Consider the following 15948-nt stretch of genomic DNA (forward strand, 5'->3'; position numbering starts at 1 on the left):
ATTGACGTTGCCAGGATTTTTAATTTTAAATTGCTTCTGGAATTGAGGCATGTACTTTCTGCGGTTCTGTGTGGACTTGTGCACGTAGTCCCATTTTCTGCGAACCAGTCAAGGGTATAATATGCAGATTTGTATTGCGAAATAGGCGCCAAATCTTACTCATTTCCGATTTGGCTGTGTTTGTTTGTTCTATAAATTTAAAAATATTTCTTTTTGCGGTTATTCTTTGAATCTTAAAAATATCCCGCTCATGTTTCATTAAATAAAAAAAGACTCCCCTTATCACTTACCGAAATTTAAATTCCGCGCCCATCTGCCCTCCGGCTAGATGCAACTCTGAGTCATGTGCTGCCATCTGGCAACCCTATGCCTACTACGTAGGCAAGGCAACCGCGCTTACGTTACGTCTTTCTATTTGTCACTGTTTCGGTTTTTTTTCCTCGACCCGGACTAAAATGGCTAATTTAGTCGCTAGAATAACGGTTAAAACGGGCGCACTAGTCACGCAACGCACAAATGTGGGCGTGACAGTGTGCAGATATGCCAAGTACTCGAGTGGACCGGTGAACACAAGTGGATTTAGCAAACGAACGCATCGCTTGCTGTCGCTGCTGGGCGGCAGTGCAATTTCCGTGGCGGCAGTAATTGCATTCATAAAGCTCCGTGCCCTGGACAATACCGTGAATGCAGTTAGCCTGAAGAAACGCATGGTAAATATGTCCATAAAAAACCGCAACAGAATAGTGGGAAAAAAGTTGAGTGCCTGTTGGGAAAAAAGTCAATAATCTTGGACGTAAAAAGACTCGCGCAGCTATTTTTAGATTGGGGCACTACTACGTTACGCTGTGCTGCGACTGTGTTGCTCGCTTCGTTACGTTAGCCAACAGCTGTTTTCAGGTGGTTTGTTGTGCTCGCGGCATTCGCTGCACTATTTTCGATCTTTACGAGTTCATTTAGGCTTTAATTAGCCAATCAATGATTTAATTAGCTGTTTAATGTCAAGTTCCTTTCGATCTATGGATTCCGTGGGCTTACACGTAGGAAAACCCAGAAATTTGGTTCAGGGTCGTTATCATTCCACCACTCCACTTGGATGTTGTAATTTTTGTTGTCGTTTTTGTTATTCATGTCGGTGCGTGTCCAAGTTCAATGAAACAACAATTGCTAGGGAGGAGGGGTGGCTTTTTGGGAGTCGAACCTTTTAATACCCTAACAGGTGGATCTTTTGTATGGCAGCTATATGATATAGTGTTCCGATCATGCTGGTTCCGATTTATATGCCTCTTTTAATCATACAAAAGATCTATGCTAATTTTCGGGCCAAATATTGGTAAACTAATTGAGTTCCAAGGGAACCCTCTGCCAAAAACAAAAGCCCCCTTAAAGCAGCAACATTTACCCGCACGTCATTTGTCAACCTGTTGACATTGTCTCTGGGTGGGGTGGGGGGGGGGGGGGGGGGGAGACAGACGCTGACTGCAGGTGCGTGCCGCCCTACAGAGGGTGTCTCCGTAGATAAGACCCCCGAGTATTTCCTCGATTTGTGGTGTGAAATGTTAATATTTACATTGGTGGTAGGAGTGGAGGTTGGTCTTTGAGCAATTGCTTATCAGAGCAGAGCTTTTGGAAGTAGGTGAGAGATAGAGGATTATATTCCAAAGTACTTTGTATGGTCATTATTAGTCATGTTAATGGAGGTAGGGGAAGCCCTTTATTGATGGTGATCGTTGCTTGAGGAAATCCCATTGATATTTCCTGTGAAAAGATGGCAAACACCTCATGAATATGAATATTGAATATTTCAATAGATTTGTCCAACAATGACTTGATTGCTTCCTTCCTAAAGGAATATCAAATTACCCACCCAAATCTTAATTTGCTTGTCGGCAGAATCTTCAAATTCCAGACAGATCACCCCATCTTTCTGCGTATCTCAAGATCAAATACCCATAATGCCACATTGTAAGTGCCACAAATTCGTACGAAAACATGCCACACACCTTGAAAAATGCATTAACAGCAGCGACAAGGAGATATATGATATGATATGATGAAGTGGCAAAGTAGTTATGATACGGATACGCCCACGCACCTGCAGGCGGCTGTACCGAAATGCTGACAGAATGCCAGTTACTGACAAATTTATCTATTCTATCAATCGATCTGGTTGCTGGATCTGATACACCCACAAAATGTATGTACCCAATGCCAGACACAGGCGTGGCCTGAGCTTCAATCCGGAGTTTGGTTTTGGTTTTGATTTTGGTTTCAGTTTTTGTCCCTGACATGTGTGTTATGACAACTGCGCCGACGACTGCGCCTGATGATGATGAATGAGTTTTAATTGTTGCCTATAAAGCCACCAGCGCCTGCAGCTATATCGAATCTCCTCTCCTTGTTGTCTGATCTCCACCAGGTCCACCAACACAGTGGATCCAAAGCCACGGATATCTGACCAAGAAGCTGGGAAAGAAATAAGGCAAATATTAGAAGAAAGTGTTTGCAGATAAAAGAGGTTCAAAATGTTAAAGATTTAATTAGGGACCATTTCATCGTAGGCATTGTTTCAAAAATCATCTCTTTCTAACATCTGTAAAATAACAGAATTTAAGTAACGAGCACACAAATAAATGTTCATGTGAGCATCATTACTATGTGCTCAACAAATATGCTCTTTTCTTCGCATAGTTCTTTCTCAAAGAAATGATCTTTTTGTTAATTTTTCAAGCCATATTCTAGAAATGTTTTCTTGAGACTTTCCTGCCTTGAGTGGAAGCTTCTTTGGCGGGAGTTGAAACTGCCATTTTCAAATATTTTTTTAATGAAAAAATTTAATAAATTACTTCTTTTAGTTACAAATAAAACCCACCAAAATGTTTTTGCAGAATACTTTATTTTGCATCGATACAAAATTACTGAATCGGTGTCCTATATCTTACACCGTTTGGTAAATTTCTAAGGCTACTTCTTTGACTTTTGAACTACTGTTCCTACCGACTGCAGCCTGCCGAATGATGTCAGCTTTTGGCTTTATGAAGAATTGTATCTGTGGCCTCTTGGTGTTTTGGTCTTTGGTTTTTTCGGTCTTGAAGCGTGGGCGTGGCTGCTGCCGCTGCTGCATGCACATGTCTAACATTCAAATTGGCCTTTGTTCGGAATGAGTGTCTGTGGCAGGAGGAGTAGAGTTATGGCCTGGGAGTTGTCTTTGCACCACAAATAAAATACAATTGAGTCATTCCTGTGGGCCCCCCTACGAGACAGGGTCTAGATTACACGTTATTTTTTTCGGTTTTGTGGGTGGCATTAAGTGTCAGATTTATTGGGATGAGGATGTTCTCAAAATCAATTTGACACTTTATTTGCCCAAAGGCGCAAACACACAACGTGGGAATCCTGTCCAGTCGATCGTCAAAAATTCAAAATTCAAATTAAATTTAAATGCAAAAAGATCGGTGCATGTACGATCCGAAAACCGGATCAAATTAATATTTCTGAGAGCAGTTGGAGGCCTTCCCACTGGGGGCAGGCAGGCATTAATCAAAACGTCACCAGATTGGAGACCCCAGACCTCAGAGATCTCGGAGCAGATCCCCCAAAAGCTTTTGTTGTCTCGGCTTTGGGTCTGCCTTTGTGACCAAGCGGCGGAAATATCAGTGTTCGTGGCGCGATCCAATCATTCCATTGATTTATTTCAATTATACGAGAGTATGCCATGCCCCCACCAGTACAGGCCAGGCCAGGCATGGCATATCAAGTTACCTTTAACAATCCTTTCGATTTGGCACTGATTCAATGTTCCATCTTCCACTCTTTTTTCAGCGCGATGATAGCGAGCTGGAGAATGTGAAGCTTACGGCACGGGAGCGTCGCTTCATCAAATTTGCCTCCGTGGAGTTCGACGATCAGTTGTACATGACGCCCCAGGACTTCCTAGAGTCGGTGGTAGAACAAGAGCCCAGACGTGAGTGCTATTTTTTCGATATTTTTAATGCATTTTTCTACTAATTATACTTTGTTTTCATAGCACGTCTGAAGCGCCGACAGCTGTCCAGCGATGAGGTGGACAAATACAAGGAAAATACACCTGCATTGAAGAAGGGCTCCACGCGTTTGTTCCGCAATTTGAGAGATAAGGGTAAAGGACATCAGTAGAGTCTTTTTGGAGCTTAAAGAGAATAGGGATATATGGTTTGCATCAAATGATGATCTAATGCGAGCCTTAAGGCCTTGAATACATCAATATTATATTTAGAACTCAAAGAAAATAAGAATCGCCATAAATTTGTTTTGATGGAAGCCTTAAATAGCTTCAAATTAAATTTAAATTAAGGTTTCTGCGAAATATACAGTCTCTAGCGTTGAATGTGACCTTTGTCACCTTTGAAATATGTGAAATTGTTGTTTAGGACCATCAAAACGATCAAATTCAAGAATTTAGTCATATAGAACGGTCTTCCACATTAAGAAGAGACTAAGACCATATGAATCGATAGGATTCTGCCTCTATTGAAAGCTTTATAGAGCAAAAACCTGGAATAATGTATGGGATAGATGTCTTAAAGCCATGAAAAAAGTTTCTGTAATAAAATAAAATCATAGAAAGTTGCTAAAATTGTATAGAAAACTAGATTATAGTTATATGGCATATATACATTACTTTGAAAATTTCTTTAAGCTCCAAAACGGATGGTTTATATGCACATTTTCTCATAACAAACTTTTCTTTTGAATTCCAGGCATTGTCTCCTACACGGAATACCTTTTCCTGCTCTCTATACTGACAAGTAAGACGATCCATGATTAAATCTTCAGAATATCCCATTTAATATACTTTAACATCTAAATTTTATAGAGCCCAAATCTGGTTTTCGCATTGCCTTCAATATGTTCGACACAGACGGCAATCAGCGCGTGGACAAAGAAGAATTTCTAGTGGTAAATAGTGGGTGACTGCTACCCCTACCATTCATGGGTTCTTTCTATTGATTTCCCATTGATTATCGTATGATTTACTTATAATTTATAATGCGTTTATTCATTAGATAGTTTCCATTTTGGCGGGCGCCTTTAAAGAGAATCAAAATATTGATCCCCAAACCAAAAGAATTGTAAGCATTGTTTGTGTTTCCTTTCATTTAATTTAATTTAAGTCTATCATTTAATACGAATTAATTGTGAAGTAATGGAAATTCGTTAAAGCCAGCCCTAGGGCAATGGATGTAAGCAGCACCAACAGACAGTCAGAGACTCAGACACCTTGCAATTAAGATATGATTTCCATTTATTTTTCTATCCGATATATAATTTGTTTTATTTGTTAAACCTCATGTGTATCCTCCTCCTCCTCCCAATCCAATCGTATCGCTAGCTGTCGCGTTTAGTGTCCTATGAGGAGCAAAGAGAGATGCAGAATAGCCGTATGCCCATGGCCAAGAAGGGTCTTGTAAGTGGGAGAATAAATCCGTAAACAATTGTGTTGGCTTCGCTTCAAGAGCAAAAAAAACCAGGCTCCAAATATGCCTCAAAGTCGCCTAAGTCCTCCGCTTACGTTGTGTTATGCTACGTTCTGTTGATATTCGTTGTTACGTTACATTAAATTATAGATCATATGTCTATATGTACATATATGCTGTTGCTTAAGTATACCTTTTGTATTGCCTTTGAAGTTACTTTTGTTTTAATGTTCTTTTGCGTTTATCGTTTTTTATACCCCACCCCAAAACTATCAAAAATTCCCACCACAAACCATAATCCTCACTAAAAATAAAACCCCCCTAACTTTTCTTCTCTCTAAAACCCAAAAACCCCAAAACACAAATCCATACTATCCATGCCGGCATGTACATATCCCAGATGGAGCGCATTTTCAGCGGCGCTTGGAAGGAGAAGCACGGCGAGCAAGAGTCCCCGGAGCTCGAGCATGAAGTGCCACCCATTGAGGTAATCCCAAGCATGAGATCGTCCCCAGAGTGTGACTAACAAGTTCTGGGTTAGAGCCCATAGTTTTGCTAATCCTTTCTGCCTTTAATCATTCCTAGAAGAACTATGTCAACGACGGCGAGGGACTGCAGCGCCGTCATGTGGTTCCGACCACTTTGCAGCTGCATTTCTTCGGCAAACGCGGCACTGGCGTCATCAACTATGACAATTTCTATCGCTTCATGGACAATCTGCAAACGGAGGTGCTGGAACTGGAGTTCCATGAGTTCTCCAAGGGCAACAGCATCATCAGTGAGCTGGACTTTGCCAAGATTCTGTTGCGGTACACATATTTGGCCACCGATGAGTACGATGTCTTCCTGGAGCGACTGCTGGAGCGTGTCAAAGATGAAAAGGGCATAACCTTTCATGATTTCCGTGACTTTTGTCATTTTCTCAACAATTTGGATGACTTTACAATTGCCATGCGAATGTATACGCTGGCCGATCGGGCCATTTCGAAGGGTGCGTCTATATATCCTTTACTCTCTGCAGAGACCCAATCTATTCTCCCTTCTTTCAGAGGAATTCTCACGCGCTGTGAAAATCTGCACGGGCTATAGCCTCAGTCAGCATTTGATTGACACTGTCTTTGCCATATTCGATGCAGATGGCGATGGTCTGTTGTCCTACAAGGAGTTCATTGCCATCATGAAGGATCGCCTGCATCGCGGCTTCAAAGTAAGTGGTCGTTTCTTTGATTACAACGAGGCTCTGGACGCCTATGACGAGCCCGATTATCCCATATTTGTGGCCTGGCGCCATCGCGTCTGCCGGCACTTGGACTACTTCATTGACAGCGATGCGCTTTGGCACTAATTAGCTTAATTAAATCACTCGTTTAGTTGCTCGTTGCTGTATCATTTTATAACCGAATGTCCTGCGCTCTCTCTCTAATCTCACTGTTTTTGTTACTCATTTGATTGTGCTTTCGTTTTGCCTGTAAGCGTTTTTAGCTCTAAGCTTAATGTTTTTCTTAGTTAATTCAAAATCTCTTAACAAAAGCAAGCACATTTCATATTAATTTTAGTATTAATTTTTACTTAAAAATTGGCCATACAATCATTAAACTCTGATTTGCACAAGAAATTTGATTTTTATTGGTTTTGTTTCCTGAAAAAAACATCGAAATGTAAGGAATTTGTTAATATGTTTTATTTTCACTAAAATCTTCAACATTTCCATTGATTTGTGTACCTTTTGCGACCATCTATATAGTTTTTTAGCTGCTTATATTTTCTTTTCCTTAGCAAGAGGATGTTCCCGATCTAGACGAACGTCTAGAGGTATCCCTTGAATCGCTCGAGCCCCAAGGCGATGCGGAGGTTAGTGGGTGCCGCCAAACCCACAGTATTCTTTGCTTTTCACTTGCTTTTTCTCTGCCACCCAATCACTTGTGTGTCTCCCCCATTTTCACTTTTCTTTTGTGAGCCATCACCGCCTCCCGGTCTTTAACTAATCCAAAATCAATCCTTACAGTCTGTGGCCAAGTCCGAGGGCTGGGATGCCTTCAGGTTCTGTGTGCGCCAGGAGATGAAGACCCTAATGAAGTCCTCCAACTAAGGCTGGATCGCGGCAATGCCACTCGAGGGAGGGAGGAATCAATCTACGCCAAAGTGAAACAAAACAAAAATTCTAGTTGCGAATATTGCTTTTCTTCTAAAGAATCAAAATCTCTTGTATAGAAACTATGTATTTAAAAAACCATTGTTAATGCATCGAATTATTTATGAAATTTATGAAAAATGCCTAGAAAATGTTGTTGAAATCCCTTTGTTATAGCATAATTAATAAATTGTTTTTTCATGTTTTTATTAAATATTTATTTAGTTTTTCATTTTGATTAAGACTTAAAGATTTGCTAGAAAATGCATTCAATTCAAAATCGCATAGAGATGTGTCTCTTTCCAATCCTTTTTACTTCTCTCAAAAATTAATACTAAGGTGATTTTTAGAATTAGGTATTCCGCTCGTCAGGGTACGGACGTCCTGCCCGGAAGTACAGCAGGGGGTACAGCACTTAACTAATGCATAAATATAGTATCTAAGTATATAATTCGGTATTTGTCTAGATCATTTTTTCACTATATCAAAAACAGAAAAATAAAAATTATCACAGTTAAATTGCGTGCATTCGTCAGACGACGATGCTACACCCTATAGATCCTATATCGTTATCGTTATCATTACCATTATCCGCTCTGTTAACATCATCTATCTTTTTTCTGGTATACAAAATATATATATATATCCTTCCATCATTGCACATTGTTTTTGCTACTGAATTATTGGGAATTGGTTTTGGAATAGTTTTTGCAGCATATACACAAATTGCAAAAAATATTATTAAAAATATATACTAATAAAATTAATGAATCAATAAATGATTGCATTTAAATCATAAATAATTGATGAATCTGTGTGTATCCTAGTCCTGTGTTGTGGGCGGCAAAGTCCAGCTCACGTACTTCTCCTTCTCCTGCGTGTCCTTGTAGGTGCTGCGATTAGCGGACGCCTTCGAGCGACGGAACTTGAAATTGGCAAACACATCCCGCTTGGGATCACCCTCCAGCGCCAGGGGCTGGTGGCTGGCGTCCAGCTCTAGGTTCCGCTGCAGACCGACTCCCGCGATGGGCAGCTCATCGCTGGCTTTGCGGAAATTATACGAACCCTTGCGCAGCTTCAACTGCTGCTGCAGCTGCTGACTGGCCGTGGATGGAGGCGTCTTCTTGGGGCTGCCAATCTTCGGCAGTGGCTTGGGATCCCGCATCAGCAGGGGAAAGAGCGCATCGTCGGCCTCAAAGTACCAGGGACGCGAAAAATGATAGCCAGCACTGTAGTAAGGCTTGAAGATGGGCTCGTTCGAGCAAATACTGAAGGCGTGATACGCGTGCGAGATGAGCTGCGGGAAGCGTTCCACCCAGTAGTTTGTGAACTCGTGCGGTATGCAGCCGAGCATCTCCTGGGCCGCTGGCGTCAGCTCATGATAGTGATGCTTCTTGTTGCGCAGCGCCCTCAACAGATCTCTCACACTGGCGCCCATATACCCGCGATACTTTCGCAGGTCATCGGTGATCATGGGATCCAAATGCTCATTCCAATCGTCCAAGACCACAATCCGGCCATTCTTCTCCAGCGATTTGAGGGGCTCGGTATGGAACTGCAGTTTCTCCACACGATCGCTCACGTCCTGCAGGAAGGAGAGCATTTTGGGCTCATCCCAAAACAAAGGATGATTGCCTATACAGCGTGCGGGAGGACGCGACTGGGCATCCTTGTGTATCATGTCGGAAATCAGTTGTTCAGCCAGAACCTACAAGAAAGGAAGAGAAAATTAATGAAGAGAACGCTTGAAGGCAGGCATTTTTCTGCTTACAGTCTTGCTATTGTCGCTGTCATCATCGGAACGCAGCTTCGACAGATTGTACTCATGCGAGAGTATGTTTGCCTGGCGCTTTAGATTGTCTCCAAAGGCATGATGTCCCCCACTCAGGACATAATAGTAGACGCAGCCCAGCGAGAAGATATCCACAGCAGTGGTCTGTAACAGAAAAAGCACTTTAAAAGAGATCCCAAAGGAAGATCTGCAGACGGACGTACCGTTCGTTGTGCCCTCATCATTTCGGGAGCTATCCAACCATCTGTTCCCGTAACGCCCGACCGACGGGAGAAGCTTGTCTTTCCAAAGTTCAACTTTTTGCACAAACCAAAATCAGAGATCATCACTCGTACCTTGCCCCTGGCATCGGGCAGGGAGATCAGAACATTCTGTGGCTTGATATCACGATGGACAATGTCCAGGGAATGCAGATGACTCAATCCGGAGGCTGCTTGTCCCAGAACCTGCCACACATCAATGTGATTCTGCAGCTCCACCGAACGATCGCCTTCGGTGTAGTCCTGCAGCGTGGCGGCACACAGCTCCACGGCTATGTAGCGGAACTGACGATCCTGCTCGGTGCAGAAATAGCGTACAACATTCTCATGGGCATCCGATTCGCGTAGCAGCGCCACTTCGCGATCCGCAAAGGTGAAGCATTCGGGAAGGAGTCGCTTGACGGCCACAGACCTCTCCTCGAAAGACCCCTTGAAGACGAAAGTGCCCTCGCAGCCCTTGCCCAGTACTTCGTTGGAATTGAAGCTAATCTTTCCGACACGCACCTGGCCATTGCCCAGATCAACCAGATCCTCGGCACTGATGTTGCTGCCATTGCTCCCCTTGCTGCCGCTTCCGTTTATGCCATCCGCAGTCATGGCCAGCGTTTTGGATCCATTTTCGCTCTGCTTCTGCAGCTCCCGCATAGTGCTGCAGGTGTACCAGAACAAGGCAATCATACCCAGAACGATCACAATCAGTATCTGATGGACCTTTCCGCTTGGATGTTCCATGAACCACTCATTGATGAAGGCCTGAACCTTGTTGCTGTTCTGCAGGATGATGGTCTTTGTCCGATTGATGGTATTGCTGTTTGTCCGCTGATTAATGCCAATCTCCACCAGTTCCGGATCCGTTTGCACGCCAATATCAGCGGCATTCTTCTCATTGTTGGCCAACAGCCCATAGCCATCATTATAGTTGTCGATAGTCGCCAGACTCTGGACATCTTTGCCACCCGCTGGCGTGGGGGATAGCTGCAGATTGGCATTCGCTTCATTGGGCATATTATAGTGGCCCAACATGATGCCCGAGTGCTCGCGCAGCACATCATTGATGTAAACGGTCTTGGGATCCGTTTCCTTGTTGGTATTTTGCTCCCCAACGGGTCCATCGAGGAGTTTTACGGGTGGTGTGGTCGATATTCTGGCCGTATTCTTGTCCACCAGCGAGGGAATGGCATACAAACCGCTCTGGTGCTCGCCCACATACAACGATTGACTGAAAGATTATAGACTCATTAGGAAAGTTGTCAAGGAAATGGTCTAACCTCCGACTTACAATAGTTTCACGGTGTTTACATTCCCTGTTTTGGATTCCTCGAGTATCGCCTGATAGGCCTCATCCGAGAGCGTGGTAAAAGGCACACTGAGCAGCCCATCGGGCCCCAGCAGGAAGGCAGCCACTACGGGACTGCTCAGATCTCGCTGCCACAAGAATTTCCCATGTTTGCGATCTAGGGTCACGATCTGTCCATTTGTGGTGGTCGTCAAGTGGATGTATTCTGCGGAAACCAAAAATGTATTAGCCAGGGAAATGCTACTGAAGATTCTTTCTCCTATTTACCATATTCCTTGACCAATTCTGGTGGCGCACTCAGCGCATTGTAGTCATAAAATGTTATATTCCATGGCTTGGCATTCTTGTCCTTGGCCAAGCTATCGAACATCATCACTGTGTACTGTGTTCTGCCCAAATAAATGGCCCGCGAGGTGGCCCAGCCAATCTGTTCGCCCTCCTTGCCATCCATTGTGGCATCCCCAAAGCCCATGACCTTCTCGCGTCTGCCTGTCTTCGGGTCCACCATGTACCAGGTGTCGCTCTTCTTCCCGGAGTACAGTATCCCGTCCGAGGAGCGACACGGTGCATTGGCCACCAGTTGGGGTATGGTGTAAGGCAGCTTCTTGAGGCTGCCCATCTGCCCCAGCTGATAGATGCTGCCATCTCGTGGATCTGGCAGAAAGTGTGGCACTTGGAGGTTCTCCTGCGGCTCGGCTACAATGGGGGGATCTGAAATGGAGGAGGGTGGAGGTATTTGCGTGATTATTAATGATTCATCAATGATTTCAAATTTAAATATTGATTAATCGATTCAGTGAGTTATCGATGACATATCAAGCAGTTCAATGAAGGTAGTCCAACAAGCAGTATGAAAGGAAAAGCAGCTCAAGTAGTAACAAAGTAAGCTTCTCATAAATTCCCACTTAAAATACTTGAAGATAAGACGTATCTTCATTTCTTTGGCAAAAGGGGGAATCATAATCTTCATAGCCTCGAATCGACTATCTTTCATACATTTTCGAATGCATTAAAGGCATTTATAAAAAAAGTTAAACTCTTTTCTGTCGTACCTTCAAATTGGTGTAGCTTTCATGTGAGTTATCAACCCAGTTTACAATCTCTAGAGCTTGAAATGTAATAAAATCTGTATAAAATTGATTCCAGATAGCCCTTATCTTATTTATTCTATACAAATTTAAACACGCGAATGAGGCTAGGGGAAGGTGTAATCAATATTATGATCGTCTGTTGGCAACGAACACTAGCCATAAACATTTGGAGCCACATTTACAAACCCTTTCCACTGAAAATCAGAAAACCTATTCATTCAACAGAATACATTGTATTTTATTTTCCTTGAACGAAAATAAATACCCCGCGAGAGTAATTTAAGCCATAGAACAGTTGGTTAAACAACCCATGCATTCTTCTGGCAGATCTTTGTTTCTTCTACATACTATATGATATATGTTTACCCCCCGGCAACCAACCTGTTGGCAATTTCTGTTATCGCAGAATAACGAACAAATAACGACTTGAGCGACAAATGCAAATGGCTAAAGCATGGGGACTGGGTGGAAGCGATAAACAGAGTCGGAGTCAGAGTCAGAGGGAACCAAAAATTGATATATTACCAAAGTCCCACGCGCTTCCAGGCACTCCATAATATCTCTCCCTACGGAGAGTTCTTATCAGCACCCCACACCCAAGGCACATGGCTGTGCTAAAAGAGGGATATATTTACTAATACAATCAATTTCTGGGGCAGGTCATTTAACCCACTCTGGGCCGCCGGGCCGCACTTTCATTAGCATATAGATTCTAATTAACTTCCACCGCTATGAAGACACCAAAAACAAGTTTCCGCCGACATGTGATGAGGTAATATTGAAAGAATAAAAAGTATCCCATCCCGCCCTATTCATATATCAGAAATATAGATCTGTTATGTTATGTTATGCCTGGGCAAATCGTAGTAATTATTGTGTATCGTCCCACAAACAAATTAATGGCTTCAATGAATCTCATACGAGTGCACACGAAAAATATACTATATTTTACGGATGTATATTTTACTTTGAAAACCTCAGGTCAGGCCAGGCCTGTGGTCCATATGTTTTTTTCGCCTGTGTTGATGATTGCAGTTCCCCGAATACATGCGACAAGCATTGAAAATTTCTAATTATACAGACGTTCATCCGAAACCAAGTTATCGCATAAAACAATCTTTACGGGGCGTGGATTCTTTTTTTTTTGTGTTTCTCAAAAACCAAAACACATGTGCTAGGAGGATTGAAATTATTATCTGGGGAATTATTGGGAGGCATAACTGAAGCATTATGTACTATTTGGAGACTAGCAAAATGCGTTTTGAGAGCATTATTAATTGAAAATGTTAGCACAGCTATCGCAAAAGAAATCCCAAGAGTACTATTAATAGGAAAACTAAGAGAGCTGCGAACCAAAACAACATAAAAAGAGACATCTAGGGTTTAAAGAAAGTCGAATTTCGAATGCTCTTTTTGAATTCAAATTCAAATTGGATTATCGATAAGCCAAACAAGGCAGCCCTGGCATAAGAAATCTGACACTAGTGTCATCTTCCTCTAACTACAGTTAATTTATTTACAAATGATAATCAGTGCCTTAATTGGATAAAAAGCCTTGTTTCAAATGGCTTCTATGACACAAAAAAAATCAATAATATAGCAGTTCTAATTGTAAGTAAGTACGTCTTTGTCGCAGCTGTAGAGACGAGGAAGAGGAGGAGACAGTGAAACATCTGTTCTGCTCCTGCCCAGCTCTCAGCAGAAGAAGGCTACAGCACCTGGGCGCAGCCTTTCTACACGACATCTCAGAGATGTCCAAACTATGTCCCAGGAGGATAGCGAACTTTGTGAGAGCATCTGGATGGGATAATTGCTGACAGGAAGTCTCACAACGCAGGAAGGAAATGATCCTATGCGGTATCACAACGGGCCGAAACCGGCCTAAGTGTGACGGGTTCCGAGCGAGCCCGGCAGCCGCCTCAACCTAACCTAACCTAAGTATTTCTTTCATTGACCAATAAACACCTGTCTAAACGATTTGCATATCCCACTATTTGTGTTCCATTTCTTTAACCTTCGAGACGATGAATCACATTTCCATTGTTTTGCTAATTCTGTAACATGCTTTAAGCACCCCAAACGAGTATATTTACTAGTAAATACTATTCTAGAGCTTGACCGGCAGATTATAACAACAATTATAACCTGTAGACCATTAAAAATCGCAACGTCACGCCTGATAAGTAATTCAAATTGTCTGACAAATCGCTCCAAAGTCTAAAAACACCCACAAAATGGGGTGTAGAGTATAAGCAACTGGTGATATCGCGAAGGCAACTTAATTGAAAGGAATTGTGTGGCTGTCTAGATTGCGTATATACGTGAGACCTCTTATCAGGGCACAACGCAAAGAGAACATAGCATGAGAGGAGGGAAAATTATAGAGAAGGAAACGTACTATACATCTTTCCTTCTAGCGTTTCACCATCTGTTTGTGTTGTTACGGATGTCACGGCAGTGGCTACCGATGAGCTCATCAAAACGCATGTTTATGTTTCACAGAATTTCGCACAGATTGCATTCCAAAGTGCATTTGCATTTGCATGGAAAGTCTTGGAAGGAGTACGCCGGTGTGGTGTGGCATATGGGGGCATATGTCTCATGTCTCACACACAGTGGCACGCTCCATAAATGGGGTAAAAAGTTTTGGGAAGCAACCACAACTAAAATATAGAGCACGGGGCATGCGGCTTTGGCTTTCATGTGGACGTGGAATGGGGAATGAGAGCCGGTCGGGGTTTCGCCTTCATGTGGATGGAATGGGAATGTGGAATGAGTATGGTCTGCGTTGTGCGGGTAATTACCATCTGCTATTGTCCAGCGTATTTCACTTGTAATCGGATCGATGGCCGTGAGACCGCCACCCAAAGTGGAGAACACCATCAGGGCCTCCTCATCGCGGGCCAGGTCCGTGCAGTCCTGCAGAAAGTATGTTAAAAACCTCAAATGATGACCAACATAACACACAATTTGATGAAATATTAATTGACATTTGTGGGACATGCGTGAACGCACTGAAAACCACCCGGCTGGCTGGCTGACTGCCCGCCTCTTACCGTCTTTTCTTCAACGCTGCTGCTGCTGCTGCCACTCACAACTTCTGCCGAGTCGGCGGCCTTAGCTGATGCAATCGAGCCGCTGGCAAGTAAAAACAACACGCTACAAACTAAAACGTAGAATCCCATTTTGCACAACATCATCAAGGGAACAGAGACGGGCAGAGAGAGGGGGACGAGAAAGACCGTGTACAATATTTGCGTTTTTTTTGCACTTGCAATTAGTTTTTGTTGTATAACTCTGGCATATTTTCATGCCCTTTTATTTCATTTCAATTTCTAAACACTTCCAGCACTTGCAGGGGCTTAATTCACGCATTTTATTTCCATTTCACATTCACTTAAATTACTTCCATTCGCCATGTTTCGATATCGGGGATTGACTTATTCCGATTACGACTTATCGATAAGATGTGTAATGAACAACCAACTTAACCCAACTTAGCCCTCTCTAATTAAAGTATTCAATTCTCTCTATTCAAGTAGTTCGAGCTAACCCGCAAAATAAAGTCTTTAAAGTATTCTCTCTATTCAAGTAGTTCAAGCTAAGCCGCGAAATAAAGTCGTTTTTGTAAATTTTCCTTGTATATCCGTCTTATCTTTCCTCTTTATTAACAAACAAAATAACGATATCTTTCACCTGAACTGCACTAAAATTCTTCAAGATTCATAACTTTTGTGGAAATATTTATAATCCCTGTGGTCGACAACGGGTTAATCGTTTCTATCCATGATGAAAAATCACATTCCTCAATTTGGATATTCCGTGGAATATTACCAGCTATATAGCACATTTAGCCAGGCCCACATAATTTTATACAATAATTGAATTAATTTTCTACTTGTCTGGCTTATTTTAAATGTTTGC

General features: G+C 42.6%; 2 protein-coding genes across 9 annotated transcripts; one reads left to right on the plus strand and one right to left on the minus strand.

The window, feature by feature from the left end:
- The first annotated feature begins 440 nt into the window (after positions 1-440).
- Positions 441-7736, plus strand: LOC6594644 (calcium uptake protein 3, mitochondrial). 8 transcript variants are annotated; one of them, XM_026994612.1, is made up of 11 exons: positions 441-710; positions 3820-3961; positions 4025-4135; positions 4737-4784; positions 4853-4935; positions 5043-5108; positions 5369-5443; positions 5854-5940; positions 6039-6444; positions 6503-6660; positions 7459-7736. In XM_026994612.1, the coding sequence occupies exons 1-11, from the start codon at positions 456-458 to the stop codon at positions 7540-7542; spliced, it is 1515 nt and encodes a 504-aa protein (XP_026850413.1). In that variant the 5' UTR covers positions 441-455; the 3' UTR covers positions 7543-7736. The 8 variants fall into 8 exon arrangements, with proteins under 8 accessions (XP_026850413.1, XP_026850415.1, XP_026850416.1 ...); XM_026994614.1 differs by having other exon boundaries at positions 6042-6444; XM_026994615.1 differs by lacking the exon at positions 5854-5940 and adding an exon at positions 7230-7304.
- Positions 7737-7798: 62 nt separating this feature from the next.
- On the minus strand, positions 7799-15411 carry LOC6594645 (serine/threonine-protein kinase/endoribonuclease IRE1). The gene is made up of 7 exons (XM_026994610.1): positions 15081-15411; positions 14829-14943; positions 11201-11644; positions 10916-11138; positions 9580-10855; positions 9356-9520; positions 7799-9292 (listed from the first exon to the last, which is right to left on the minus strand). Exons 1-7 carry the CDS (start codon positions 15222-15224, stop codon positions 8408-8410), a joined length of 3252 nt encoding a protein of 1083 aa, XP_026850411.1. The 5' UTR covers positions 15225-15411; the 3' UTR covers positions 7799-8407.
- Positions 15412-15948: the final 537 nt, after the last annotated feature.

The sequence above is a fragment of the Drosophila persimilis genome, unplaced genomic scaffold (genome assembly GCF_003286085.1).
Source record: "Drosophila persimilis strain 14011-0111.01,24,50 unplaced genomic scaffold, DperRS2 tig00003933-arrow-pilon, whole genome shotgun sequence".
NCBI classification, from domain to species: domain Eukaryota; kingdom Metazoa; phylum Arthropoda; class Insecta; order Diptera; family Drosophilidae; genus Drosophila; species Drosophila persimilis.

Coding starts and splice junctions, on each gene's coding strand:
- LOC6594644 (XM_026994611.1), top strand. CDS start 456: ATGGCTAATTTAGTCGCTAGAATAACGGTTAAAACGGGCGCACTAGTC. Junction 711..3,819: donor TTAGCCTGAAGAAACGCATG/GTAAATATGTCC, acceptor CTCTTTTTTCAG/CGCGATGATAGCGAGCTGGA. Junction 4,936..5,042: donor ACAAAGAAGAATTTCTAGTG/GTAAATAGTGGG, acceptor TTTATTCATTAG/ATAGTTTCCATTTTGGCGGG.
- LOC6594645 (XM_026994610.1), bottom strand. CDS start 15,224: ATGATGTTGTGCAAAATGGGATTCTACGTTTTAGTTTGTAGCGTGTTG. Junction 10,856..10,915: donor GTAAACACCGTGAAACTATT/GTAAGTCGGAGG, acceptor ATAATCTTTCAG/TCAATCGTTGTATGTGGGCG. Junction 9,521..9,579: donor TGATGAGGGCACAACGAACG/GTACGTCCGTCT, acceptor TTTCTGTTACAG/ACCACTGCTGTGGATATCTT.